Genomic DNA, 27,745 nt, shown 5'->3' on the forward strand with positions numbered 1-27,745 from the left:
TAAAATATGTTGCTTAACTCACTCACAACATTGGTATTATAAGGAGCAGCTCACCCCCCCGCCCCAAGTGGCAGCTATTTCAGGGCAGTTGCATCAGTGGCCTTGTGACAGGCTTGGCCCAGCCTATTATTTTTTTTTTTCCCATTCCTAATTTCCAACACTCCTCTTTCATACTGTGAGAGCAAGGTGGTCACATGTGTTTTCCGCAGCTCATGAGTCTGCTTGGTGTGTGTTTGCAGGTGACACCTAAAGGTAACCTTCAGTGAGAGATAGCTGTGAAATGAACCACTGGTGACGAACACGTGCTGCTTGTCTGATTACCGGAAGGCAGCGTATTCAGATAAGTAGACGGCCTAGGTCAATGAATAGATAATGACTCAATTTACAGTTCATACGTTCAGCTTTTGCATGAGAATAGAGACAAAACAGCCAGAGACGTTCACACTTTTTATTCTTGTTTTTTTATTATTTTTTAGAAAAACAATACAAAAATCTGCAACAACAGTCATAAATTTTGCTTCTCGTGAACTGCGGTCAGTCACATGGTACAGTAAAGTGCTTCAAATCAATGTTTCTGTTTTCCAAAGATGAACATTTCCAAAATAAAAAAAGGAAAAAAAAAAAAATTCCCATGAGGATTTGGGGGTAGGAAATGAACAGTGCCAGAAACAAGAGCATCAATAACACTCAAGAGTAGTAGCCCAGAGGCTACAGAATCAGACAGTTACAAAAAAAAAAAAAAAAAAAAAAAAAAAAACCAACCAAGAATTCAGAACAAGTACATTTAAAAAAAAAAAAAAAAAAAAAAAAAAAAAAAGTTAGATAAATGAGTGAAACTCAACTTAACAGTTGGGCTACTTTCATCTAGCTGGGAGGAAAATTCTCAACCAAAGCCTTGGTGAAGTCTTGCCCAATACTGTAGTCTAAAAATAAAATAAACATTGACAACTCCTCCCATCTCTCCTGGTACAAGGCAGTCCACAACTAAACGCAATGGACAAAGGGTGGCATTTGGAAGACCTTTCACCCTTTATAAGTGTTTGAGGATGTTGAGCCAATTACCACCGATTTCTTTGTGCACATTTGGAAACTCCTGATCCTGTGAAGAATCCATAACGGTGGTTTAAATGATCATGGACAAAACATTGAAGGCAAAAAAAAAAAAAAAAAAGACAGAATACTGAACTAAAGTGGTAGAAGTTACTGTCAAAACCAGAGATAGCCTTCTTCAGCTTATGAATGCTTTGTTCAGATTATTTTTTAAGCAAGGAAGTTTCCCAAGCAAAATTTGAGGAAACCGCTGCAAATACATTTCAAGTAAGTCTTACTATAAGACATAAACACCCACAAAGATGCGACTGTAGAAAGATTTTTTAAAAAAGGTTTACAATCAGTGTCCTGTTATCAGCGTTTCTATGCGGAGTACCAAACAGCAGTGTTGGCAATTCCCCCACATTCAGAAGAATCTGCTAATGCTTACGAGAGATTCCATCACCTCGGCGATTAGAGCGTGCTACGCCCAGACACACCAGAGGAGAAGCGGAACGAGGTCTCAAGACTTCTCAGAAGTGCAGACTTTGGCAACGGCAAAGATGTCTGACCAAGACAGGCAGACATGGCCAGTCGAGACCATTTAAAGACCAACAGGTGACAGGAGACCACCCTTTCCACCAGATGGGATCATTGCCAACACTTGTCTTTAAACAAAATAATGAAAGAATTACATACTGCCTTCGCTGGGCAATGCTCGTCACTTAACTATACTCTCTTCTTGAAAACATTCTTTCCTTACATTACAACTGGGATCACTCCTGATCACCATCTTGAACTTCCATCAATATTCAAAACCATTGACATTTAAAAAGAAAGAACAATAAAAGAAAGCTTAAAAAAGAACATCTGGCGTCGCACCTGAACATCTGGACAGCACCCACTTGTAGATAAAAGCTAAACATGAATGTAAAATCAGTGTGGCACAATGTGAATCTGACATGGAGTCGTCCCATCAACATAAGAGAAGTAAACTTATACATATCAGTACAGCTACATTTTCTTGGAAGACTTTTTTTTTAGTTTTTGATTTTTGTTGTTGGAATGCTTTCCCATGTTTTAAATTACGTTTAAAACTATATTCCAAATTATTTCCTTGATGTGCCCCCTTCTCTTTCAGTCATGGTAGATCCCTACTCCGGCAGCATTGGTTTCATACCTGGGGCTTCAGTCACAGCTTCAAAGCTGTGTTGCCCAATGTGAAGGTAAATCATTGATTTAAGTCGCCTCCGGAAGAATGTGCTCGTCTTAACCTTTGAACACTTGGTGTGAGGCTGACAGCAAACGTGTGTATGGCGCCACTCCGACAGGCTCTTAGCTGCGTCATCCTCAGGATTAAAGCTCAGGGTGTTAGCATGGGGCATTTAAATGGCATAGCCTCAAAGATAATTGAACCTTCAATTCAATTAAACTCTCTGCGTCTTTGCTCAAAGAGGCAGAGACAGATTACCAATTCCAAGCGTGGTCTAAAGGTTTACCCTGCCTAAACAGACAGCATGTTGGAGTACTTTTGGGGGTCCCAGCTGACACCTCATTAACAGTGCTAAGGACAGGACTTCAATTCTCTATCATTTTGGAGGGGAGAGCTCACACTTATTATTTTTACTATTACACTGGAACCAGTTTCCTCAGGGATTTACACTAACGTGTCTTTAAATTATACTAGAGACTCTAGTGCAAAATAATGGGCTTTATTTCTTCTGCCAGCCTGTGTTGTGGGGGTCAGGTCAGGTGTGTCTCTCTGATGTTCCGTCTGATGCTGGACACCAGGGACGTTGCGTGCGTGCATGCGTACGCACGTGAGAGAGCGAGCTGTAAGCCGTGAGGCGGCTGCCGGACGCGGGGGCCGTACAGCAGGAATACATTCCACATGAACTCACTGACCAGCATGGCCAAAGGGAATGAAAACAAATATAAAAAAAATGTATATAAAAAAAAAAAGAATAAATTCACAGTCGATTTTTGTTTCTATGGAAGCAGCAACTGGGTGTATATGTGTGCGCACGCATTGAGTGTAGAGAGGGGGGAAGGGGTGCTTTGGTGTATGAGCGTGCTTCCAATACTCGGCCGTAGACTGGACTAAACAAAGGCTACTCGGGCACTCCATGCGAGCGCCATCTGGCCCAAGGGGAGCCCTGGCCCCTGCACCTCTGGACATTCCTGGACACGCCGGACTGCTGTGCTTTTCAAAGTGCTATGGAAGCAGAGGGCAGCTGGGGAGGTGTGTGTGTGTAGGTCTTGGGTGTGTATGTGAGTGCGTGTTGGGTATGCAGGTAATGGATGTACATAAGTGTAAGTGTAAGTATGTAAGCGTGTCTAAGTATGCATGTAGTGTGTGTGTGTGTGTGTGTGTGTGTGTGTGTGTGTGTGTGTGTGGAAGCTCAGGGTCCAGGACTGCAGAGGTGTGTGGGCCAGGCAGGGCTGTGGGTCAGGTGGCTCTGAAGCCGTAAGGGTCAGGGCTGGGTAGTTTAGGGCAGGGTGGTTGGTTGGGGGCAGGGCGGGTAGTTGGGGGCAGTTTAGGGCAGGGTGGTTGGTTGGGGGCAGGGCGGGTAGTTGGGGGCAGTTTAGGGCAGGGTGGGTGGTTTGGGCAGGGTGGGTGGTAGTTGGGGGCAGTTTAGGGCAGGGTGGTTGGTTGGGGGCAGGGCAGGTAGTTGGGGGCAGTTTAGGGCAGGGTGGGTGGTTTGGGCAGGGTGGTGGTAGTTGGGGGCAGTTTAGGGCAGGGTGGTTGGTGGCAGTTTAGGGCAGGGTGGGTGGTTTCAGGCACAGTCTCCCATGATGACGAGGGGGGCGAGGAGCTGGCGCAGCTCGGAGGCGGAGACGGGCGCGCCCTTCAGCAGGCTGCTCCTGTGGCGCCGCCGCGCCGCCAGCTTGGAGTTAGAGGGAGGAGTCAGCCGGACGGAGGCCGAGCCCACCGTCACCACCAGGGGACACGCCCCCTCCTGCTCCTGCTCCGCCTCCAGACCCTCCTGCTCTGCCAGCTGACGATTCATGGCTACCGCCTTCCCCGCAAAGAAGGTCAGGTCCCTAGCACTGCTGTTCCTGCTCGGAAGGAGGGAGAGAGATAGAGAGAGAGGGAGGGAGGGAGAGGAGAGATAGAGTTTGTATGAGTCAAGGAGTCCGGGATGTCACGTTTCTCTTATCAGAAGATAAAAGCAGCCAAGGCTGATATAGGCTGAGAAATGCACACAAAGGTAAATAGTGACGTGGGCCTTACCTCTGCAGTAGAATGGAGGAAGGGGTATGGATAGCACCCTGCAGGAGGGACAGAGACATTCAGCTGTTAGATTCCCAGCATGCGGATAACACTGGTGACGTGACGTGGTGTGGTGAGTGTGTATCAGTGCGTGTGTATAAGTTTGTATCCGTGTGTATAAGTGTGAGTGTATAAGTGTGTGTGTGTACACACTTACCCCCTGCACCCATGGGTGGCGGAGGACCTGAGCGGCGCTGAGGCGGCGCTTGGCGTCCCGGAGCAGCAGTTTGGAGATGAGCTCTTTGGCACTTGGAGAAATGTGGGCCCATTCCTTCTCGGGGAACTCATACTTCCCCTCCTGAATGCTCTCAAACAAGGTGTTCTGGACAAGACAAAAGGACAGAAAGATCACACACCAGTCTCCAGTGTTCTGTTTATAGCCACTCTGGCTACAGCTGTACCACTCTACAAGTTCAGACGTGACGTGAAGACCTGGGTCAACTCTACACACAGTCCTGAAATGGGGAACGGCCAAACAGCAGTGGCCTTCCAACGGTCACACTCTGTGCCAACTTGAACACCATGCTTTCACTGGGACTACAGTGGACCCAAAACAAATACCCTTAGAACAGTCATTGCTAAGTGGCTCTAGACACAGTTCAAACCGAAATTACCGAAAGAACTGTCAAGGCAGTAACAAGATTGTATGAAAGTGATTGTGTGCAGTGAGTTTCTGCCGTTGTGCAAACACGGCTGCTTTAGAAGGATGAACACTGATTGGGGAAATCGCACTAACCACTAAGACATCAAATAATGGTGTTGACATAACTTTTACATTTTTTCAGTATAATCCCTACTGCAGACAGGAGCAGCTAGCTAGGGTGCATGTAATGTCTGTTAACTTTTTCATTCCATAGTGAAGTGTTATTTGCACAGTCCTGAAGTGTCTGCGTGTGATTCTGGGGCCCAGGTGGGCGTCGTGGTCTCACCTGGCATGCGTGGCACGGTTCGCCCATTTCCCAGCCACAGTCGCTGCCGCAGTGGCCCACGAAGGGCGGGTAGCCGCTCAGCATGATGTAGAGGATGACCCCCAGGCTCCAGAGGTCACAGCGCTTGTCGTAGATGGTGGCCTCCTCACTGAAGGCCTCCACCACTTCAGGAGCCATGTACTCAGCAGAACCACACTGGAGGGAGAGAGGGAACGAGGGATGAGTTATTTGCTTCAGTACCTGAGACCATTTGCAAAGGCAGCTGTACATTGAGGACTCCCATGGCGTGTCATGGACAGAGAGGGAGCTGTTGGAGATGGTGCAGACTGCAGAGGAAATGCTTCCTCTTGGCTTTTGACTGCTGAGCGGAGCTGTGCTGAGCTGTACTGAACGGTCTACTTAAGTCTCATCTAATTCTTCTCTCTGACCGCATTCCTGCCCTCAGCTGACTCCTCGTGGCCCGGGCCGAGAGCAGTGTGTGTGTCACATGGTAGGCAGCAGGGCCAGGGCCACACACACGGCCCAAAGCAGATTAGCCACAGTTAACAGACTGTGTTTATTCCTAGCCCCACACACACACATATATACCTTTTGCAGGGCATACATGCACACACACACACACACTATCCTTTTGCAGGGCATACATATACATGCATGCACACACACACACACACACACACACACACTATCCTTTTGCAGGGCATACATGTCACATACTCCGTTACACACGACGACCCCCCCAATCCCAATCCCAATCCTCCCTCCCCTTTCTTATGCAGCCCTTGCCACTTAATCTACTAAACCCCTCTTCTACTGCCCCCCCATAAATGCACAAATAGGCTGACACCAGACATAATTTCACTGCATTTCTTAAATCCAGTAACTATATGCATGTGACAATAAACTTCCTTGTATCCATGTCTACAGCTCACACACACACACACAGGATTCCTCACTTATATACACACACACAAACTTTTTGCAGTCACACACACAAGCTTTGAATGGGCTGGTATGCTAACGAGGATGGAAGAGCAGCGGGTGGAGGAGTTGGTGGAGCACAACGGAATGGAACAGACGTAACCGTGGGCAGCAGAAGGGGGCGGCGAGCCCAGGACGAGGCCGAGGACGGCCTGGTGAATCATGGACATTTTTCAGCACTCAGCTGAACGCACAGGCTGAATAGCCCAGATGAGGTGGGGGAGGACGACGGAGAGGGGGAGGACGACCCGACCGCCTGTCGGCGCTCCTGCGCCAGGACAGACTGAAATTAGGCTGCTGCCGGGCCGCCGCCTCTCTGTCTCCCTCGCCATTCGCCGCCGCGGGCCGCTCTCTGCAGGAAAAGAGGATTGGCCGCTCCAGGAAAAGCCCTGCTCTGCAAAAAGCTGGGACACGCATCACAGTTACATAACTTCCTCAGCGCCATGAATGAAACACACACACGTACACAACAAGAACTAATGACTTCTTAAATACCAACTGCAGAGGGGGCTGCCCAAATGCAGGTCAGCAGTTCATGGGGCTAGGAGTGGACGCGTTTCATAACCAAGTGGGCACAAAGGGCAGGGCAGCGCAGCGGGAGCGCTTGGTACGGCCCATCCTGCCCTCCCCTCCCCTCCTCCGTGCTCCCCTTCTCTCCAACATGCCCCCCAAGTGCAGCCAAGAGTTTCCAAATGCCCACTGGAGTTCAGCTCATTCCACTGATGCCTCTTTCTGCATTTTGCAACTGGCTTGGCACTGACACTGAGGCTAATGGTTCTGTTTAGAGTTGGCAGAAAAAACAGCAACAAACCCAACAATAGCAAGGACAGAAAATAACAAAATACCAAAAAAAAAAAAAAAGAAAAGAAAAACAGAAATATTGGCGACTGCAACAAACCCAAGCAGTCATAATCATGCACAAAGCAGATTAAAATGCCTCCGTCCTACTCTTAACTTGGGGTGCCAACTAGTTCATGTTGTTTATTTACATAAGAAGAGCCCATCTGTGTGTGACGATGGCAGGATGAGGGTGTTTGTGGAGAGCGAGCGAGCTGCTTTTGTTCTCTCCGAGCCAGCTGTCCCTCTTGCTTGGCCCCGCCCTGCTGCCTCTGCTGCCGCGGAGACAGACAGCGCCCTTATGTAATGCCCCCCCCCCCGTGCAGGAATCCGGCCCCCACAGACAAAGAAACCCACTGTTGCTCAGCTGCACGGCCCACCATCCCCCCCCCCCCCCACACTCTCTCTCTCTCTCACACCCCCCCCCCACACTCTCTCTCTCTCTCACACCCCCACCCCACACACTCTCTCTCTCACACCCCCACCCCACAGACACCACCAGATTCAGGTCACGACATCCACAAGACACAAAAACAAAAACAGAGGAGGACGAGGCCAAACAGCGGCGGCTCAGGGCACGGTGCTCCCGTCCCATAGCACAGCTGGCCCAAATCCGGCCCGCGCGAGGTGAACACACACTTTCCAGTCTCTGCTGCCAGAAAGCTCCCGTTTCACAGCCATCAACGTAACATTAAATCATCAGCCGACCGCTAAAAGCCCCAGACACGCCCTCGTCAGTCAGACCGAGTGAATGAGAGAGTGTATGGAAGTGTGGATATGTAAAGTTATATGTAAATAATCAGGTTAGCTAAGTCGGTGTCCTCTGGGAAGTCCCTCCACCAAATACATGTTTATAGGAAAGCCAATTCTATTTTTGATAATCTCTTGCATTGGTTTTATTCATTTTCTTTCAACCTGCATGTCCTTATGGCTTTATATTATTACTTTACACATCTAATTGTTTTATTTAATTTTATTTTGCAAATGTATTACTTATACCGTTTTGCTGCTATATAAAAGATTATTATTATTATCCATAAATGCATCTCCGTATGTGTGTGTGAATAAGGTGTGTGTGTGTGTGTGTGTGTGTGGTTGCTGCCAAGTCATGAGGTGGCAGGCTGTTGCTGTAAGAGAGCTGTGCTCTTGCATCAGTCTGCTGTATCTGACGCCGAGCGGCACACTGATGCAGCCGGACGCACCGCCACTGCCCCCCAACAGCACCATCAGCGGCAGCAGCAGGGCTGAAAAGAATGTCTGGGGCTTTCCAGGCTGGCGTCCCGCATAGCAACGGCACAGCAACGGCAACGCAGCGCAACCACATGCCACAGAGACCGAGGAAACGGCTGTTGAGAGTGTGTGTCCCTGGGGCAGAATATATCCCTCTCCCTCTGACACACACACACACACAAAGACACACGTACACACACAGGAAGCCACACGTGTGTTTCTGAGAAGCCGGGGTGGTTGGGTGAAATACAAGCCCTCACCTACCCTGCAGAAGCGCACGCACACCCCCTTATTTCCACTGAAAGGCTCCACTTGGCCACAACAAACACCACCTGGGCTTCACCTAAGCTCTGAGGAGTCTGCGGGGCACGTGGGTGGGGGGGTAGGGAGGGGCCAGGGGAGGCCAAAAAGAAAGAGGGGGGGTGACAGAGAAAAAGTATCTGATAAGATTATCCCTGGAAAGAAGCCCAAGAACAACAAGCAGCACGCATGAGCAGAGAGCAGCTAGAGCTGGGCCCTCCCCCTCCCCCTCCCTCCAGGCCAGCCAATCACAGCAGTTGCTAGGTGCAGGAAGGGGAGGCGGTGCTGGTTGCAACAGAGCCTCCTGGGCTGCCTGCCAGCTAGTGTCTGTTTTGACTTCTCTGATACCATACTGGACGCTAGCAGACAGAGACCAGAGGAGAAGGGAAAGAAGAGGGGGGAGAAGAGAGGGGGAGAGAAGAGAGGGGGAGAGAAGAGAGGGGGAGAGAAGAGAGGGGGACAGTCAAATGAAAAGAGAGAGAGGAGAGAAAGAGTGAAGAGCTGGGGCTTTGTCTCCTTGGGTTGTTTTCAAACTCCATAAAGTCAGGAAGACGGCCTGAGGTTAGTGCTGAGAGAGGAAACCTGCATCTCCAACAACACTGTTTTCTCCTCCTGCTGTACTTCCTGGTATGAGCTCGTTTGGCACAGACAGGAGGTTGCGCAAGCATGTCCCATACCCCTCTGCTCTCCAGCCCTCACACAACAAGTCACTACATTCCCCAAGAAAGTCTCTCTCTCGGATCTGAGAGGTGGGGGATGGTGGCTCTGAGCATGAATGGAACGCTTCAGGGCAGTCACGTCCAGCTCATCCACCTCACATGACGATGATAATTCACATAGAACCATGTGGAGCCTCAACTTAATGCCTGGGGACATTGCCTGCCTGCCTGCCTGCCCGCACACACACACACACACACACACACACAATTCAGAGCTCAAGTTACTCCCAAAACATAACTTCCTAAGCTCTCCCCTCTGCATTCAGCCATCTATCCAGTCATCCATCCGTCCATTCCTCACTCCTCCTGCCCCTCTCTTTATCGCTCGCCACCTGTTCCCTTCCATCACACTCTACCACAGACCATCATTCACACACACACACACAAACAAACCCCGGCATATACACACCCAGATGCGAGTCCAATTTACAAATACACGGGGCAGTTAATATGATATCAATATGGTTTTGTTAATACACGGGGCAGTTAATATGATATCAATATGGTTTTGTTAATACACGGGGCAGTTAATATTATATCAATATGGCTTTGTTCATACACGGGGCAGTTAATATTATATCAATATGGCTTTGTTCATACACGGGGCAGTTAATATGATATCAATATGGTTTTGTTAATACACGGGGCAGTTAATATGATATCAATATGGTTTTGTTAATACACGGGGCAGTTAATATGATATCAATATGGTTTTGTTAATACACGGGGCAGTTAATATTATATCAATATGGCTTTGTTCATACACGGGGCAGTTAATATTATATCAATATGGCTTTGTTCATACACGGGGCAGTTAATATTATATCAATATGGCTTTGTTCATACACGGGGCAGTTAATATGATATCAATATGGTTTTGTTAATACACGGGGCAGTTAATATGATATCAATATGGTTTTGTTAATACACGGGGCAGTTAATATTATATCAATATGGCTTTGTTCATACACGGGGCAGTTAATATGATATCAATATGGTTTTGTTAATACACGGGGCAGTTAATATGATATCAATATGGTTTTGTTAATACACGGGGCAGTTAATATTATATCAATATGGCTTTGTTCATACACGGGGCAGTTAATATTATATCAATATGGCTTTGTTCATACACGGGGCAGTTAATATTATATCAATATGGCTTTGTTCATACACGGGGCAGTTAATATTATATCAATATGGCTTTGTTCATACACGGGGCAGTTAATATTATATCAATATGGCTTTGTTCATACACGGGGCAGTTAATATTATATCAATATGGCTTTGTTCATACACGGGGCAGTTAATATTATATCAATATGGCTTTGTTCATACACGGGGCAGTTAATATTATATCAATATGGCTTTGTTCATACACGGGGCAGTTAATATTATATCAATATGGCTTTGTTCATACACGGGGCAGTTAATATGATATCAATATGGTTTTGTTAATACACGGGGCAGTTAATATTATATCAATATGGCTTTGTTCATACACGGGGCAGTTAATATGATATCAATATGGTTTTGTTAATACACGGGGCAGTTAATATGATATCAATATGGTTTTGTTAATACACGGGGCAGTTAATATGATATCAATATGGTTTTGTTAATACACGGGGCAGTTAATATGATATCAATATGGTTTTGTTAATACACGGGGCAGTTAATATGATATCAATATGGTTTTGTTAATACACGGGGCAGTTAATATGATATCAATATGGTTTTGTTAATACACGGGGCAGTTAATATTATATCAATATGGCTTTGTTCATACACGGGGCAGTTAATATTATATCAATATGGCTTTGTTCATACACGGGGCAGTTAATATTATATCAATATGGCTTTGTTCATACACGGGGCAGTTAATATGATATCAATATGGTTTTGTTAATACACGGGGCAGTTAATATGATATCAATATGGTTTTGTTAATACACGGGGCAGTTAATATTATATCAATATGGCTTTGTTCATACACGGGGCAGTTAATATTATATCAATATGGCTTTGTTCATACACGGGGCAGTTAATATTATATCAATATGGCTTTGTTCATACACGGGGCAGTTAATATTATATCAATATGGCTTTGTTCATACACGGGGCAGTTAATATTATATCAATATGGCTTTGTTCATACACGGGGCAGTTAATATTATATCAATATGGCTTTGTTCATACACGGGGCAGTTAATATGATATCAATATGGTTTTGTTAATACACGGGGCAGTTAATATGATATCAATATGGTTTTGTTAATACACGGGGCAGTTAATATTATATCAATATGGCTTTGTTCATACACGGGGCAGTTAATATTATATCAATATGGCTTTGTTCATACACGGGGCAGTTAATATGATATCAATATGGTTTTGTTAATACACGGGGCAGTTAATATTATATCAATATGGCTTTGTTCATACACGGGGCAGTTAATATTATATCAATATGGCTTTGTTCATACACGGGCAGTTAATATGATATCAATATGGTTTTGTTAATACACGGGGCAGTTAATATGATATCAATATGGTTTTGTTAATACACGGGGCAGTTAATATTATATCAATATGGCTTTGTTCATACACGGGGCAGTTAATATTATATCAATATGGCTTTGTTCATACACGGGGCAGTTAATATGATATCAATATGGTTTTGTTAATACACGGGGCAGTTAATATTATATCAATATGGCTTTGTTCATACACGGGGCAGTTAATATGATATCAATATGGTTTTGTTAATACACGGGGCAGTTAATATGATATCAATATGGTTTTGTTAATACACGGGGCAGTTAATATGATATCAATATGGTTTTGTTAATACACGGGGCAGTTAATATGATATCAATATGGTTTTGTTAATACACGGGGCAGTTAATATGATATCAATATGGTTTTGTTCTTTGTTAATACCCCGGGGGCAGTTAATATGATATCAATATGGTTTTGTTAATACACGGGGGCAGTTAATATTATATCAATATGGCTTTGTTCATACACGGGGGCAGTTAATATGATATCAATATTGTTTTGTTTCTTTTAACTTGCATAAAACACTGTCCTGCGGCTTATACACAATGCGGCTAATACACAGGAAATTACTATGTGGGTCCCAGGATTGGGTCACTTGTCCAGTGGTGAATGCGAGACCCTTCACCCCACCATAAGCTCCTGGCTCACACGTGGGCACGTGAGCCGTTTTTAGTCGGACTGCTATTCCTACCCAGAATTCATAGCCCACCACATCACCCTGGCCAACGAGGGGCTGCACAGATCAGCTTTCACACTGTAAACCCCCAGCAGGCACGCCCTCCACACAACTGGACTCCAATAAATTCAGAGGCATTTATCTTTCCAGTGACTGACTGACACACACACACACACACACACACAGTACTGACTTACCTTTATTATGGAGGAAATCCAGTGCACTGGCAATGTCCTGCACCACAATGCTGGCCTCCTGCTCGCTGAAGTGCCGCCGCTTATGGATATGAGCCAGGACGGAACCTGAGAAAAGAAAGAAAGAAATCCGTTTATAGGTCATCCAATCGGCCTTCACATCCACAGCCACCCATAGGAGCCCACACAGCCGAGGGCCCACGGTCGGGTCACGGTCCACCTACCTCCTCTCAGCTTCTCAAACACCAGGTAGAACTTCTCCTCCTCCTCAAAGAACTCCACCAGCTCCAGTATATTTCTGAGGGGGCACAACACAGGAAGTCAAGTTTGGCTACACACTCTTCAGAGCACTTCAGGGACTTATGGAGGGCAACACTGTTTTGAGTAGAGTGTGTGTGTGTGTGTGTTACCTGTGTCCCTGACACTGGTAGAGCATCTCAACTTCCCGGAACACTCTGCTGCGACTGTGTCCAGGTCTTTTCTCAATGATCTGCATTTCAGAAAACACACTATATTTAATGGCACATCTCATAAAAGGCTGAATCCCAGTAATCCACACAGCAAGACTCCTCTAGGCACGAGTAGTAGAGCTCATGCCTGAGGCTCCGGCTGCCCACCCTCCACCAGGTTCAGTCTTACCCCCACTGCCACCAGAACCCTGCCCTACGTCACCCGCTGCTTTTCCTGCACCAGGCAATCAGCACGGTGTTTTTCCCTCCTTGCCGTAACCTATATTTTAGCCCAGGGCCACTGAGAGCGTATAGCACGGGAGGGGGGGGAACTATATATAGGGCCACTGGGCCCCAGAGCAGGACAGAGAGAGGGCGGCGATGACTGCGCAATCCCAGCCCGCCCGAGCGCATTCCCAGCCCGCCCGAGCGCAATCTAAACAGCAGCTTCAGCAGTTTGCTGTTGAGCCTGTTCAGTGCTGCAGATTCATGCTCAAACCGCAGGCGGGGGAGAAAGTTTATTATTATTATTCTTCCTTCGAAAGCTGCTCTTGCTTTCAAACTCTCACTTTGGGCAAAGACTGTGAAAACAGACAGCAGGGCCGTGAGCTTATTCTAGTGGGGGGTTGGAGTTTCGCGTCTCATCTTTGTTGCAGAGCTGTAAAGCTCAGAGCCTGGGGTGGTAAAAGCCTGCGGTAAGCGCTGGAGAGGGGGGGGGCTCATATCAAATGGAGGCCTGTAAACACGAGAGCAAGGACCTGGCAGAGAGCACGTCTGCTCTGTTGGCTCCACGGCCTTTTGTTTGCCCCCCCCCCACCCCACCTAAATCCCCAGCGGACGGGCCAGAGACATCTGGTGGGACTCGTCTGAGCCCTGCTCTGGCCTGAGCTGGCCTCATGTCTGCGGTCGGCTGCCTGCTACCCCCACACTGCTATCTGGCCCTCTCCACCACCTCCCCCACGCCTTCAACAAGTCACTCACAGCTTAGTATGTCTGGCTGAAACAAAATGAGTAGCAAAAACAAACACACCATGTAAACAAAAACACCATGTAAACAAAAACACCATGTAAACAAAAACACCATGTAAACAAAAACACCATTTCTACCACTTTTTTTTTCCCCCCCATTTAAAACACACCCTACAAAAGCGCAGGAATTTGCAGAGCTAGTCATTTCCTGTGTTGCAACGCACAGCAACGTCGAGCAATCAAAACATTCAGTTTCACAAGAGAGAATAAAAAAAAAAAAAAAAAAAAAAAAAGTCCTCCTTGGGAATGCTCAAACGGGTTAAGTGGAGAGACGCCCAGAGCCTCCTTTTCAAAACAAACGGGCCTGGCCTGGGGAGAAAGGAAAGGCCGCCCCTCGGGTCACGACCCAAACCCACTTCCCCCTCCGCTTGGCCACAGCTCTGTTTTTGCATAGCTGCCTGAACACAATGTTCCCGCCACGGTGCTCCCTGCTGACCAATGAAAGCAGGAGAAGAAGGGAATGTTTCCGCCCCACGGCTCTGATTGGCCGGTGCACAGCACAGCACTAACAAAACAATGAAAGGAAGTTTCTGTGCTGAGCCAGCGCTGTGGGGCCTCTTGCTTTCACTACAGAACACAGCCCTGCATAAACACACACACTACACACAGCACTCACCACACACACACACACACAGCCCTGCATAAACGCACACACACACACACACACAGCACTCACCACACACACACAGCCCTGCATAAACACACACGTACTACACACAGCACTCACCACACACACACAGCCCTGCATAAACACACACACACACACACTACACACACACAGCCCTGCATAAACACACACACACACCACCCACAGTAAAGTCCTAGGGCTGCGCCACACACACACGGAAGTGGTTCAACACACACAAACACAAAATCAGCCAACCTCATCCACTAACTGTCCTAAATCACAGGCAAACATTAATGATGTCATCTCTGAGAGTGCTACCACTTGCAAATGCAACACCTCTGTACAAAGCCATAACCACCTGGCACATGCTTCAGCGACTCAACAGCAGCCAACTTAACAGGAACTTGTCAAGAATGACAGTTTCTTATTCTTAGACTGTTGGTTACGGACACGTTCCAACCAGCAGCCCCACTTCTGTTATTTCCATGTAAACATTGCACATCTCACTGAACCAAAGAACTCACATACATAATTATAAATGTATTACTATTACAATATGTACAATAGTATTACTACCCCAGTCTTTCCTGACTTGAGTATTTATTAACAGACTCCATGCTGGAAGCTATGTGGTATTATGCAAATAGTTCAAATCTTACCTTGACAGCATATTCCTTGTTGGTAATTTGGCTGATGCAGGTCTGGACACGAGCATATGCACCTTCTCCTAGAATCTCTTCCTGGAGTCTGTACACATCTGAGGATAAAAATATAAACACATAAATCTTCATTCAATGTCCTCCTCCATGGTTGATATACCACCCATCTACTCGTCCTGCATGCCATAGTCTAGAACCCGGCCTAGAACCCAGCACACCCTCCCCACCTCTGGCCTGTAGGACCTAGCACCTCCACTTTACACCACTTCCATCCTGACTGACTCAACATTGCAACACTCAACAACACTGGTGATCGGTTGGGACTTTCCCAATACGTGCTTCTTGGCGTTGCTGTGCCAACTTAATGACTCACAGTAAAAGTAAAGTGGGACTAAGGATCAGCACACACTCCAGAGAGCCATGGGGTTACAGTAATGCATGCAATGATGTCCTACTCAAAGTCATAGACAAGCAGTGAGTCATGTCACATCGGCACCCACCCTCAAAGCGTCCAGAGAAGCTATCAGTTGCCCGGCACCTCTTTTTCTTCTTGTTTCTCTTCTTGGCATCTGGTATATCGATTGGCTGGCTGGATGGCATGTCTACGATTTCAAAAGGAGGAGAATGCTTATTTATGGATGATGCCGTCGTCTCAGGCCTGAGCTATATACACATGACAGAAAATAAGACACAGACAGCCCGGCACTGCACGAGGCAGGCCTTCCACTGAAACACCGGATTTTCCCGCCCTTTAAATTTATATTTAGAAATTGTCTTAAGCTTACCAGGTCGGGCAGAGCAGTCAAAATTGAAGGTCGAATCAATGAGATGGGATCCTGTTTTGGAGAACTCATCGGATTCAAAGGGGTTTTGGCCCTAAGGGATAGACATTATAGTATTTCATTGATGAGTAAACGCCACAAGCCAACTGGTGGCTGAGAGGAAAACATATTATTGCTACGATAATCACACCATAATTCAATGTACTAATTTCAAAATGAAACCAAATTATTAACCATGTTCGATTATTGTTTATCCTACAACATATTTCGAATTCAGAGGAAAAAAACTTAATTAATCCTTAACGTTACCTTGAATGACCGATGGAATCCAGTTACTTCTGTGATCTTGTTTTGCACCATTTTGTCCTGGATAAGGGGCAACACGCTTCGGGTCTGTAGCGGTGTAAGCGGTAGTCGAGATGTATGGCAATTTGCAGTTAATTCCAAAACAGTGGCCCGTTTCAGAATCAATGCAGATTACGGCGGTGGGTGGATGACTGTGGTTGTTTTAAACGGGAACCCTGTTCAAAGATATGGAAACGTTTGTTTAGTCGAAGGCTTAACGTTAGAGACGAAGCCATTGATCTGTTAGCTAACGTTAGCTGAATGGCAATACAAACCAAAAACTTTATTGACAAGTTTCGGTTTCAATCTTTACAGTCTGTGGTTTCAATCGAATTCTACAGTTTCTACGTGTGACTTACCGTTATTGTTCCATTCACTCACAATTCCATGTAAGTTAACATTATGCCAAGAATAACATTTATCAACGTCGTATTAACGTAAACAGTATTTAAGCCATCTTTGCCCTCAAACTTCAACGAAATTTAAAACAGATGTGCATTAACGGTAGCAGCTAACGCTATTTATTTATGTTCCACTAGAAGTTATGTCAAATTCCATAACGCTAACGGACTGCAAACCCAGACATTCCGTGTCGTCCATTATCCCTTACATATCCATCCAACCCCAATGGATAATTATATCACTTGCTTAACTGTGATTCAATGGATATTAAGACACTTTTGCCAGTGTTAAATAAAAGCCAAACACTGCTAACATTTGGACACTTTGCAAAGAGCCCGTGAGCATTCACGCCTTTTCGGTAACCTAGCTAACGTTAGCTAACGTCAGCATTCTGTGTTGATATGAACTTGCAAACCAGGTCACCCGTACTACGACATAAGCTAGCCAACTAGCTAGCTACCGACAGATGGTCAACTGCTGATAAGACTATCGCGACAAAAAACGTTACAATCAATACACATAACACATAACAAATTATATGTAGTATCATACGTTGGTGACAAGTCCTCATAAGCTAGTATTGCTAACTTCGCTAGCTAGCAACTAGGCTAAATAACGTTAACAGTCATTGGCCAAGCGAGAATGACTGTCATTTTCAAACAATAAAAACACAACAACAGAGCATGAGATGTTAGCAGGTTAAATACAGTTATAGCTAAACACGGTAGCGTTAACCTAATATCTCCGAACTCCTTTGTGAATTTAACGTTTTCATTCACTTACCCCGTTATTTTCTTTAAGGCTCCAGTCTTGACGCCGTTGTTTGACCCTCTGCTTCAAAGCCGCAGATGTCGACCGTACAGTCCTGGTGGTGTTTTTCGTGGGGAAGGTGCTTGTTTATGATCACCCAGCTTTTTATAACCTCACGTACCTCTCCACCCCTCTCACTGGCTAATCCTGCCCCCTTCGGCTGTGAGCACGGCCCACCCAATCGCCTACGAGCACAACACTGCAATTCGAACAGACTGTTAGATCAGCTCTGTGGATGACGTAGGCAGACCAGATCTGTACACAAGACCGCATTGCTTTGTGCCTTTCAAGAAAGAAAAAAAGGGTTAGGCCTAGTTTTTCACTGACAATTTCGAAGCCATTACATCAAACTTTTTTTTTATCTGTTCAGAAAACACATCGAGAAAATAAGTACAAACATTTAGATATGGCAAATTGCCATAAACCTAAAATTAGCCTTAATGTTCTTAACTAATGCAAGAACATAATGGCAAGTAGGCTGAATGCCATTAGGTGATTATATATATATATATATATATATATATATATATATATATATATATATATATATATATATATATATTAATTAGAAATAATTATTGACCCAAGACTTAATTTGCCCTATAATGTCATGCATTGTCTGTTAAGATGTTGAAAGGGTGGCTATCCTCATTTAGATAGATAGATAGATAGATAGATACTTTATTGATCCCCAAGGGGAAATTCAAGATTCATTTATTTGTTCATGCACAATAAAGGTATTTGGGGCATATATTGATATATATATTATTTATTGATATATATCATACAATGATACAATGATACAATATATATATTATATATTGATATATATCATATTTACCAATTACGTAGAAGCAATAACAGCAATTCCTTTTGAAAAGCCCTTAGTCAACACACATTCATGGCATTGGAATGGCAGTGCCTCTCCTGATGTAGTCTATGTTGCATGGTGTCTCGTACCTTCCTCATGCCTTGTCACGTTTCATTGCAGACTGCATGTTGGACGTGCATTCTGTCAGGGGTACGATAATTAAAATACCCTCATCTGATGATTCACTTCAGACATTCTTTAAGGTTAAGTCTGGACAGCCTTGGTTAAGTCTGGACAGGCCATATGCCATGATAAAAAGCCAGTCACTGAATGATATCTCAGCTATCAGCTGTTGTTGATCTCACATTTAGCATTTAAAGACTGTTGCAACAATCACTTTTTCACTCAGCGCATTATAATCTGTTGTTGGTTGTATTTAGCGCTCCCTAATTTAAGCCATTTGTTTTATCCGTAAAAAAGTAACTCGATGTAGGAATTCCCCTGTCCGACAGAAACAGCAATGCTCGTACTCGTGTGGGCATGTTACATATAGTGTAATGCCAGGTGTGCAAGTTAAATTCTCCTTATTGTATGTGAGTGTAGCATCAAAATAATTCTGAAGCTGTTATTTAATTATTAATGTGTTTCAGATGGGACAGTGTAGTGTAGAATGATAGGAAGCTAGTGGGAGAGAGATAGGGAGGGGCTAGGGAATGGCCACTGGTCAGAAGACAGGGGGGCTGGGGAATGACCACTGGTCAGATTCAAACCCGTGTTCTTGTGGGAATGTGCTCCACAGCTCCCCCCCAAGCTGTTTTTTAAGGTAATAGGAATGCATTGTGTAGCTTTAATGTATTTTTCTTGCTTTTGTTCATTGTATATTTAACTCTACCCTTGCTGCTCGGACTTGTGTTGTTTGGCCAAAGCAATTAGGGTCAAGTCCTGTTGTTTTAAATATCCTACAACTTGACTATACTGTCTATTTAAACAGCTTTGAGCGCACATTTGAATCCTCTCTTTCCCTCCACATGCATCATGTGCTGTGCTTTTATTTATTTATGTGCACGAGGTGTTTGCAAAAGCACCTCATATCAACCTCCCGGGCATTCTTTCCTGCTGTGTAGCTGGCCCATATACACTGGTATGAACCAGCAGCAAACATTGCGCAAACACTTGGCTCCTGCGCAGGCACAGAGGAGCACATGATGCAAGGCCAGTTTCTGTTGAAAAACAAGCACACCACAGGAAAAGCATAGGGTACTCCAGGGCAATGTAAATGGAGCCGACAAAGGGCCTCCCATAGCACGCCAGATTCCTACACACCCACACACACACACACACACATGAATGGGATCAGAAAATCAATAGCGTCCCGTAACAGAGCACAAATGACATGCATGGAGGTCTAGTTTGCAGACAATTGAAATGAGTAGCCTTTAGAGAAAATAAGACAGTTAATTTCTTCTTGATATAAACACATATAAAGTGGAATTAAGTTGCACCAAAACATCAACAATGTTGTCATGTGCGACAATGTAAGACATACCACACGCATCTGTGGGACACAACTGGACAACTGTCCCCCACAACATGGAGCATTCCTGGAGCATTCACGTGCTGTGGGAACCATGTGAATGTTTGTTTGAATGTGTGAAGATGGGTTGCGTGTTTCTCTCTCTCTGGGTGTGTGTATGTGTGTGTGCCACAGTGTAATCTAAGGTGAAATGTGTACACCAGTCATCGGTCCTATTCTGTTACCCCTTGCCTGGATGCCAATTTTTTTTCCCAACGCGTCAGCTTACACACCCACATACAGTTAAGATTTATATTCTACACTTCCTAGAATGGACCTCCTAGGGATAAGAGCAATCCGAGTATAGCATCTCTTAAAAGTCTGTGTCTGTTTCACAACAGACTAAAGTCACTTCAGAAGGACTTCAAACAAGTGTTGGTGCACACCTGCAACTCATGAAATGTGAAATCCTTTGAACGTACAGTAATCATGGTTATATTAGTGTTTTTTCCCTCTAATTGTAACTCGTCTGGGGCAAATTAATTTGCCGCCGCTAGGGTGCGTCTAGATTTCTAGGCTAACTCGTCTGTTTTCCGCTGGCAAAATCATTAATTGGGCTAATGGAATGAGTCTGTGCTCCAAAAACAATGACTATGAACTTGAAGAAACTCTCATGCATGCAGGGAACATTCACTGAACGTAGATGGGAAACATTTTCTAATGGTCACAGAAAATCTGTCCTGGTATGCTGGGTGGAAAATCGCCCCAGTTTCCTATTTTTCCAGCAGGTTTAATCAGCGTTTAGTCCTACAGAAGGAATTCCACCCCAGAAAACGCTCTTTTGATTAAGCAATTTGTACTCAGGTTATGTAACTGTGTTTCTCCCCTCCTAATGTCTCTGTACTCACAACACTTGCGCTGTGAACCTTCACTGTCTGTCCAAATACATCTTAGCCAAGGTCAGTTTTCATAACAAAACATAGATCATGCTGGCACAGAGGCCTAGGAAATATGTGGCCCTGTGAAAGAATGTGGGACACAATCTGTAAAGAGATATGTTCCATAAAACACGTTGACTTAAATATGATAAATTAAATGTAAAATATACATATAAAATATGAACATAATTATTTCTAATTTGCTTTCCCCTATCCTGTATTTTCTGGGTGGTACAAGTTCCTAAACTGCTCATTTGAAATTGCCCTTTAGCAAGGATAACCAAAAGGACTTGCTTTTTAAACGAGAATGCACTCTAAATAGCAGTCGAGAATGCTTCACCAGAGGACGTTTTGAACTGCACATGTGCACAGACTCGCGCTTAGAATTCGTTGGTAGGTCTATGCTATGCATAATGTTTCTTTCGATTGAATCATCTTTTTACTTGGACTAGCCCACTTCCCCATCCAATCCCCGCCTCTTTGACGTCTCACTTTTTTCGATTCACCCTGTACATTCCAGAACAGCTAAAGAACAGAATGTGGAGCTCGATCTGGCTTTCTGCACGTAATGCATGCAATGAAGGTGGAGGAGGAGCTGTAACTTTAAGGGGGAAGGGATGTTTTCTTGAACATTCCTGGCTAGTTCAGTCGGCCTCATGTTGTTTATATCATAAGGGTTCCTGTTCCTCTTTTTCTCCGAAGACTAGAAAGGGCTACATCATGAATGTAGTGAGTTTATAGCGAGGTATGGGAGGACACAGAAGGATACGCGAACAATCACACACCTATCTTATCAGTGTAATTGCATTGCACTTGCGATAGAGCATTCGTGAAAACAAACTCAGACATTCTTGCTGTCTGCTTGCCACAAAGGTTTTAACAATTGTTAACTCGTGCTGATTATCCAAAACCCCTTGATGTACTGAATTCGGCTTTTGGTAGATAGATGATTTCTCACATTAGGCCTAAAACACCAGTCAACAGAAATGTCAATAAGCAGTTTAGCCTACTGTTTCCCAGAAAATGAACAAAAAACATCCTTTGTCACAGTCTGAGAGCTGCAGACAAAGGCCACTAGTACAGACTCGAAGCTTGTTGCGTAATCAGAACTGTGTGTTATGTGAAGCTCATGCCCTGATTATCGTTGTTTTTTTATTCGATGCTTCTCGTGTAATTTTCGATGTGCCTCTTATGCCCCCTAGTGGACATTTACCGTTTAGTACCAAGGACACCTCTCCCACAAATAGTCCTCTGTCCACTAAATAAAGCCTGACTGCTACTGTTTACAAAACATGATTTTATTTTACTTATAAATGTAATTGATATAGGAAATTGTTCCTCACTAGGTGGATCTATCCATCAATCCAGTGTTTTTCAACCTTTTTTGTGCCACGGCACACTTTTGACACTTAAAATGTCCCACGGCACACTAACATCCTGTGTGAAGAAAAAATAAACTTACCATAGCCTAAAATTTCAAATAATACACAGGTATGGCCTTATTATGGCTTCTACGCAAGACCTGCTCAATAAAAAAAGCGCCCTCTGTTTCATTTGTACAAGGATACAAGGATACAAGGAAGTTTATTGTCACATGCATATAGTTACTGGAAGTAAGAAATGCAGTGAAATTATGTCTGGTGTCAGCCTATTTGTGCATTGATGGGGGTTTAGTAGATTAAGGGGCAAGGGCTGCATAAGAAAGGTGGGGGAGGATTGGGATTGGGCGGGGGGCACCAACAAGGAGCACCCAAGAGCAACAGGGGCAAGGAAAAACTCCCTTACCAAGGAAGAAACCTTGGGCAGATCCACGGCTCAAGGGGCTAACCCAACTGCCAGGGGTCTTGGTATCTTGCAGGTGACTATATCTAATTTAATTGTTGTTATGAACTGGATATGTGATGATTCTGTGAATACTGGATATGGGGCCCCCGTTGTACAATGCCTGCATACCACAAATAGTGCAATCATACAATCAATGAGAGCATGTGGTTATAAATTCTTTGGTGCAACAGTTGCTTTTCTGGACCAGTGAGTGACATTTGGGTAATTTTCTGCGGCACACCTGATGATCTCTCACGGCACACTAGTTGTATGAAAGGGATATGGTTCATTAGAAGTGTATACTTATTCATAATGCAACCGAGTAACCCATGATCACGATTTCACCAATAATTAATAAAAACAAATAAGAAGAGTGATCATTTGCTTTTAATGTACATGCACACACACATGCACACACACATGCACACACACATGCACACACACATGCACACACACATGCACACACACATGCACACACACATGCACACACACATGCACACACACATGCACACACACATGCACACACACATGCACACACACATGCACACACACATGCACACACACATGCACACACACATGCACACACACATGCACACACACATGCACACACACATGCACACACACATGCACACACACATGCACACACACATGCACACACACATGCACACACACATGCACACACACATGCACACACACATGCACACACACATGCACACACACATGCACACACACATGCACACACACATGCACACACACATGCACACACACATGCACACACACATGCACACACACATGCACACACACATGCACACACACATGCACACACACATGCACACACACATGCACACACACATGCACACACACATGCACACACACATGCACACACACATGCACACACACATGCACACACACATGCACACACACATGCACACACACATGCACACACACATGCACACACACATGCACACACACATGCACACACACATGCACACACACATGCACACACACATGCACACACACATGCACACACACATGCACACACACATGCACACACACATGCACACACACATGCACACACACATGCACACACACATGCACACACACATGCACACACACATGCACACACACATGCACACACACATGCACACACACATGCACACACACATGCACACACACATGCACACACACATGCACACACACATGCACACACACATGCACACACACATGCACACACACATGCACACACACATGCACACACACATGCACACACACATGCACACACACATGCACACACACATGCACACACACATGCACACACACATGCACACACACATGCACACACACATGCACACACACATGCACACACACATGCACACACACATGCACACACACATGACACACACATGCACACACACATGCACACACACACACACACACACACACACACACACACACAAAGTCCTACCAGTGGCTCCAATTCTTTGTGGTCGGTCAAGTTGAACTCAGTGACAAAGTAGTAGAAATGTTTGTAGCAGGTGTTGACGTGAGCCTCCGCTCCCATCTGGCTCACACGGTCGAAGTGGTGGATGTACACGTGCACAAAGACGCGGAACAGCCGCGACAGGATCTTCTTCGCTACCTGCATGAATGTCTTGGGAAAGGGAGTACCTGAAATAATCAGGGGGAAAACAACAACAACAACACAGAGTGATTAATTGGGATGTAAACAGATGTGGAGACTAAATGTATCATGGTCAAACAGTAACACTAGCACAGTTAGGCTCGCACATTATGAGCAAATATATACGTGGATTAAAAACATTCATGCTGTCAAGACATGTGCTTGGATGTATGATATGAGGTAGATCTTTTTTCCTCTCAGAGTGTCTCACTCTATTAAGACCAAGACTCATAGTGTGAGCGTGAGCACATTCTCCAGCCAATCATAGTGATAAACAAGGCCTATGCGTCAGCCTCTCTGATAAACCAGCATGTCCTGCCTTTTTAGTCAGATCTTGGCCCTCACACAGAATGGAGTTATCTTACTGCTTTCTAAGAATCTGTTTCCCCTGCAATAAGCACAGAGCAGGGTTATTTATATCTCACTGTGCTTTTAGTGACCCGACCCCGTTTAGTGGCAGAGCCAGCATGCCTCTGTCTCCTGCCAAGCAGCCTATTTAGGACACTATTAAACCCACTGCCCCGATCCAAAAATATCCGCTCAGCCAGCACTATTGATGCAACTTCCTGTTGCACATGCATGTTCGGATTCATAATAATTAATGCTAATTATTATTCAAAAGGCTGAATTGTCCTCCACAAAGTGTCCTGTGCAACACTGAATGGAGATGGGGGGCAGATGTAAGGTGCTGCAGGTGAACCTCTCACCGACGTTGGTAGGGAAGATGTGCTCATTATTGATCTGCACTTCGATCCAGTCCATCAGCATGTTCATGTACTTTGGGGCAGAGAGGGCCGTGGGCTTCCTGTACTTGTTCTCGTCCTGCCAACGGTACTCGTACTTGGGTCCGCCGGACATGACGGGGCAGGACTGGTCGGTGCAGGAGTCGCTGACGGTGCCGTAGATGAGGTTGATGCGGTTGAAGAAGTCCACCACGTGCACGGCCACCCAGTCGTTCAGGTCCTCGCCGTGAGGGAGCTGTACAGCCTGCTTCAGGTCCAGCCCTGCGTTCAGAGAGGCCTGCGCTTTTTTGTGCAGCTCGAAGCGCTGCGTCCCGGGCTCAAATTTGCGCTTGGGGCGGAATGTCCTGTCTTTGTTGAAGACTTGTTTGAGTGCCAAGGACATTGTTGGAGTGTGAGAGTGGCGAGTTGGACGGGTTTTGTCTTCTGAAAGTACTCGTTTCCTGGTCAAGCTCCAAGAACAAGGCGTGCAACAGCTGATTCAGCACTGGTGTCGTCACTGTGATCCTTCTCTTATTGTGCTGGACGCTGTGTAGACACAGGGACGATGACCACATCAGAGGCACAGAGAGAAACAGTGACAGTAATGTGTCTAATGTATCTAATGGGAAGAAATTATTTGCCCTCATTGGGATTGTACACCAGACGCTTCATATACTGTATAGATTTTGTTTAGATCTAAAAAAAACACCAAATGTCAAATAGAGTAGAACACAGGAGCCTAGATGAACAAACTGCTGACAACACAAAATGGAAAACATTACAAGTACACATGGAATGAAGAGTGGTCTCTGTGTGACTGTGTTACAACTTGTCTATCTGACTTCTTGATGATTTTCTTTAACCATTCTTCAAGGGAAAAAAAAGGCTCTTCACGGCCAGGTTTTTGTAAATGACAACAATAGACTTGGTTAGAAGGCCAAACAAGGCTGAGTGCCTCCTGGTTTAACTGATGGAGATAAAGTGAGGGACAGAGGGCCCTTTTCTCTCCTGTGCATGCTCAACATGGCTGGATGCAACCATGTAAACACAGTTCAAGGAGACACTCTTCAGTTCCACAAACACAAATGTGTCTACACTTAAAAGGAGTATACGTTATTCTGAAAGCGTGATTTAAAATGAACTTCTACCAGTTTTTATTTTTTATTCATATTCAGTCTCTTAGTCTCAGGCATTTAATTGCATTCTCTGGTGCTGTCTAAAAATAAATAAATGTATAAAACCACCCGAAACAAAGAACCAAGATGAAAATTACATACAAAATTGGGTCATTATAGTTTGTCTTTAAACATTTTCATTTCATACAGTAAAAAATACAAGTGGAAGCTGGCAAAATTCCGTCGGGCTGAATAAAGTTTCTATCTATCTATCTGCCAAAGAAAAGATGGAACCTATGGGTCACAGACTCTTGAGCAAGTGCAGAACAGACAGATGTTGCCCAGCGAGCCAGCTGTTCTGGAGCACTTAGCCTATAGAGGTCTGTGAGCAGTTTTGTAATATGTCGACAGATTAGTTTCTGTAAACACATATTGGTTTCAACTGAATTAATTATCATATCAGCCCACGAGCACTGATGTGTGATGGCCAAGTGTGACGACAACCACTGTGACATTCAAGTCAAATCAGGCCTTATACTATCATCAGAAGCTCACCGGGTTAGCCAAGAGCATGTAATCGCTTTTGGGTAGGCTAGTTTGCATTAAAATGATCAAGTAGCCATTTGGGCCACTGGGGCTGACTTAGTGATAAATTAATTTATTCTTTATGGATAGAAAATATCACACTACAATGTCAGTGACGATGCAGCTATAACAACCAAGTGGGAAGAACACAGTGGATTGATAAAATGGCTATGCGAGTGAGCGCCACACAAACTTTCAATTGCCTCATGCGGTAGTTCCGCGTGACAGCGGCTACAAAGTCTAAAACTCCTATTCCAGCCTTATTACATTGTAGCCTACTGATAATTAACAGACAAGATACGCTGAGCCTTCGAAGAATTTCACAGGTCTATTCAAATTACATACTAAGAAGAAATAACGGACTTGTTCACGGAAACAGGGAACCTAAAACGAACTTACCCAAATAATATCTACGTTCTTGTTCCGCTATGATGCTCCTCTCCAAATTCTACACGATTACGACGCAAACCAATTTGACAAGTCAATAAGACTAACTATGCGTAATTATTGCTAAATTAGTCGTACATTTCCCTTTATAGTTTGTAATGATGCATTTTCTTTGAAAACTTAACAACAAGCCCCTCCCTAGCTACACAAAACTTCACTTCCTTTGATGAAACGTCATATTGATGAAAACCACAGCAGAGAGCAGAGCGAGACTACGTGTTCTTTAATGGTCCACTCTGCTTCCCCAGACTGCTCTACTACCGGGAGGAAGATA

At 44.9% G+C, this 27,745-nt stretch overlaps 2 protein-coding genes across 2 annotated transcripts; both read right to left on the reverse strand.

Moving 5' to 3' along the window:
• Nucleotides 1-3,703: 3,703 nt before the first annotated feature.
• mknk2b (MAPK interacting serine/threonine kinase 2b) lies at nucleotides 3,704-18,031 on the reverse strand. Its single transcript, XM_048252925.1, has 12 exons — nucleotides 17,809-18,031; nucleotides 16,588-16,799; nucleotides 16,282-16,372; nucleotides 15,997-16,098; nucleotides 15,497-15,594; nucleotides 13,142-13,221; nucleotides 12,956-13,029; nucleotides 12,681-12,839; nucleotides 5,233-5,618; nucleotides 4,461-4,625; nucleotides 4,265-4,302; nucleotides 3,704-4,089 (listed from the first exon to the last, which is right to left on the reverse strand). The coding sequence occupies exons 2-12, from the start codon at nucleotides 16,636-16,638 to the stop codon at nucleotides 3,807-3,809; spliced, it is 1,527 nt and encodes a 508-aa protein (XP_048108882.1). The 5' UTR covers nucleotides 16,639-16,799; nucleotides 17,809-18,031; the 3' UTR covers nucleotides 3,704-3,806.
• A 3,130-nt stretch (nucleotides 18,032-21,161) lies between these two features.
• Nucleotides 21,162-27,681, reverse strand: mob3a (MOB kinase activator 3A). Its single transcript, XM_048252926.1, has 4 exons — nucleotides 27,424-27,681; nucleotides 25,310-25,870; nucleotides 24,338-24,589; nucleotides 21,162-21,178 (listed from the first exon to the last, which is right to left on the reverse strand). The coding sequence occupies exons 2-4, from the start codon at nucleotides 25,725-25,727 to the stop codon at nucleotides 21,162-21,164; spliced, it is 687 nt and encodes a 228-aa protein (XP_048108883.1). The 5' UTR covers nucleotides 25,728-25,870; nucleotides 27,424-27,681.
• Nucleotides 27,682-27,745: the final 64 nt, after the last annotated feature.

Source organism: Alosa alosa, chromosome 9 (genome assembly GCF_017589495.1).
Source record: "Alosa alosa isolate M-15738 ecotype Scorff River chromosome 9, AALO_Geno_1.1, whole genome shotgun sequence".
In the NCBI taxonomy this organism is placed as follows: Eukaryota; Metazoa; Chordata; class Actinopteri; order Clupeiformes; family Clupeidae; genus Alosa; species Alosa alosa.

Bases quoted from the DNA above. Each gene is read 5' to 3' on its own strand.
- mob3a (XM_048252926.1), bottom strand. From the start codon at position 25,727: ATGTCCTTGGCACTCAAACAAGTCTTCAACAAAGACAGGACATTCCGC. The intron at 24,590-25,309 runs GTGAGAGGTTCA...TGATTATTTCAG, and splicing joins CATCTTCCCTACCAACGTCG to GTACTCCCTTTCCCAAGACA.
- mknk2b (XM_048252925.1), bottom strand. From the start codon at position 16,638: ATGGTGCAAAACAAGATCACAGAAGTAACTGGATTCCATCGGTCATTC. The intron at 15,595-15,996 runs GTGGGTGCCGAT...TTTTATCCTCAG, and splicing joins CTTCTCTGGACGCTTTGAGG to ATGTGTACAGACTCCAGGAA. The intron at 4,303-4,460 runs GTAAGTGTGTAC...TCCCTCCTGCAG, and splicing joins GCCACCCATGGGTGCAGGGG to GGTGCTATCCATACCCCTTC.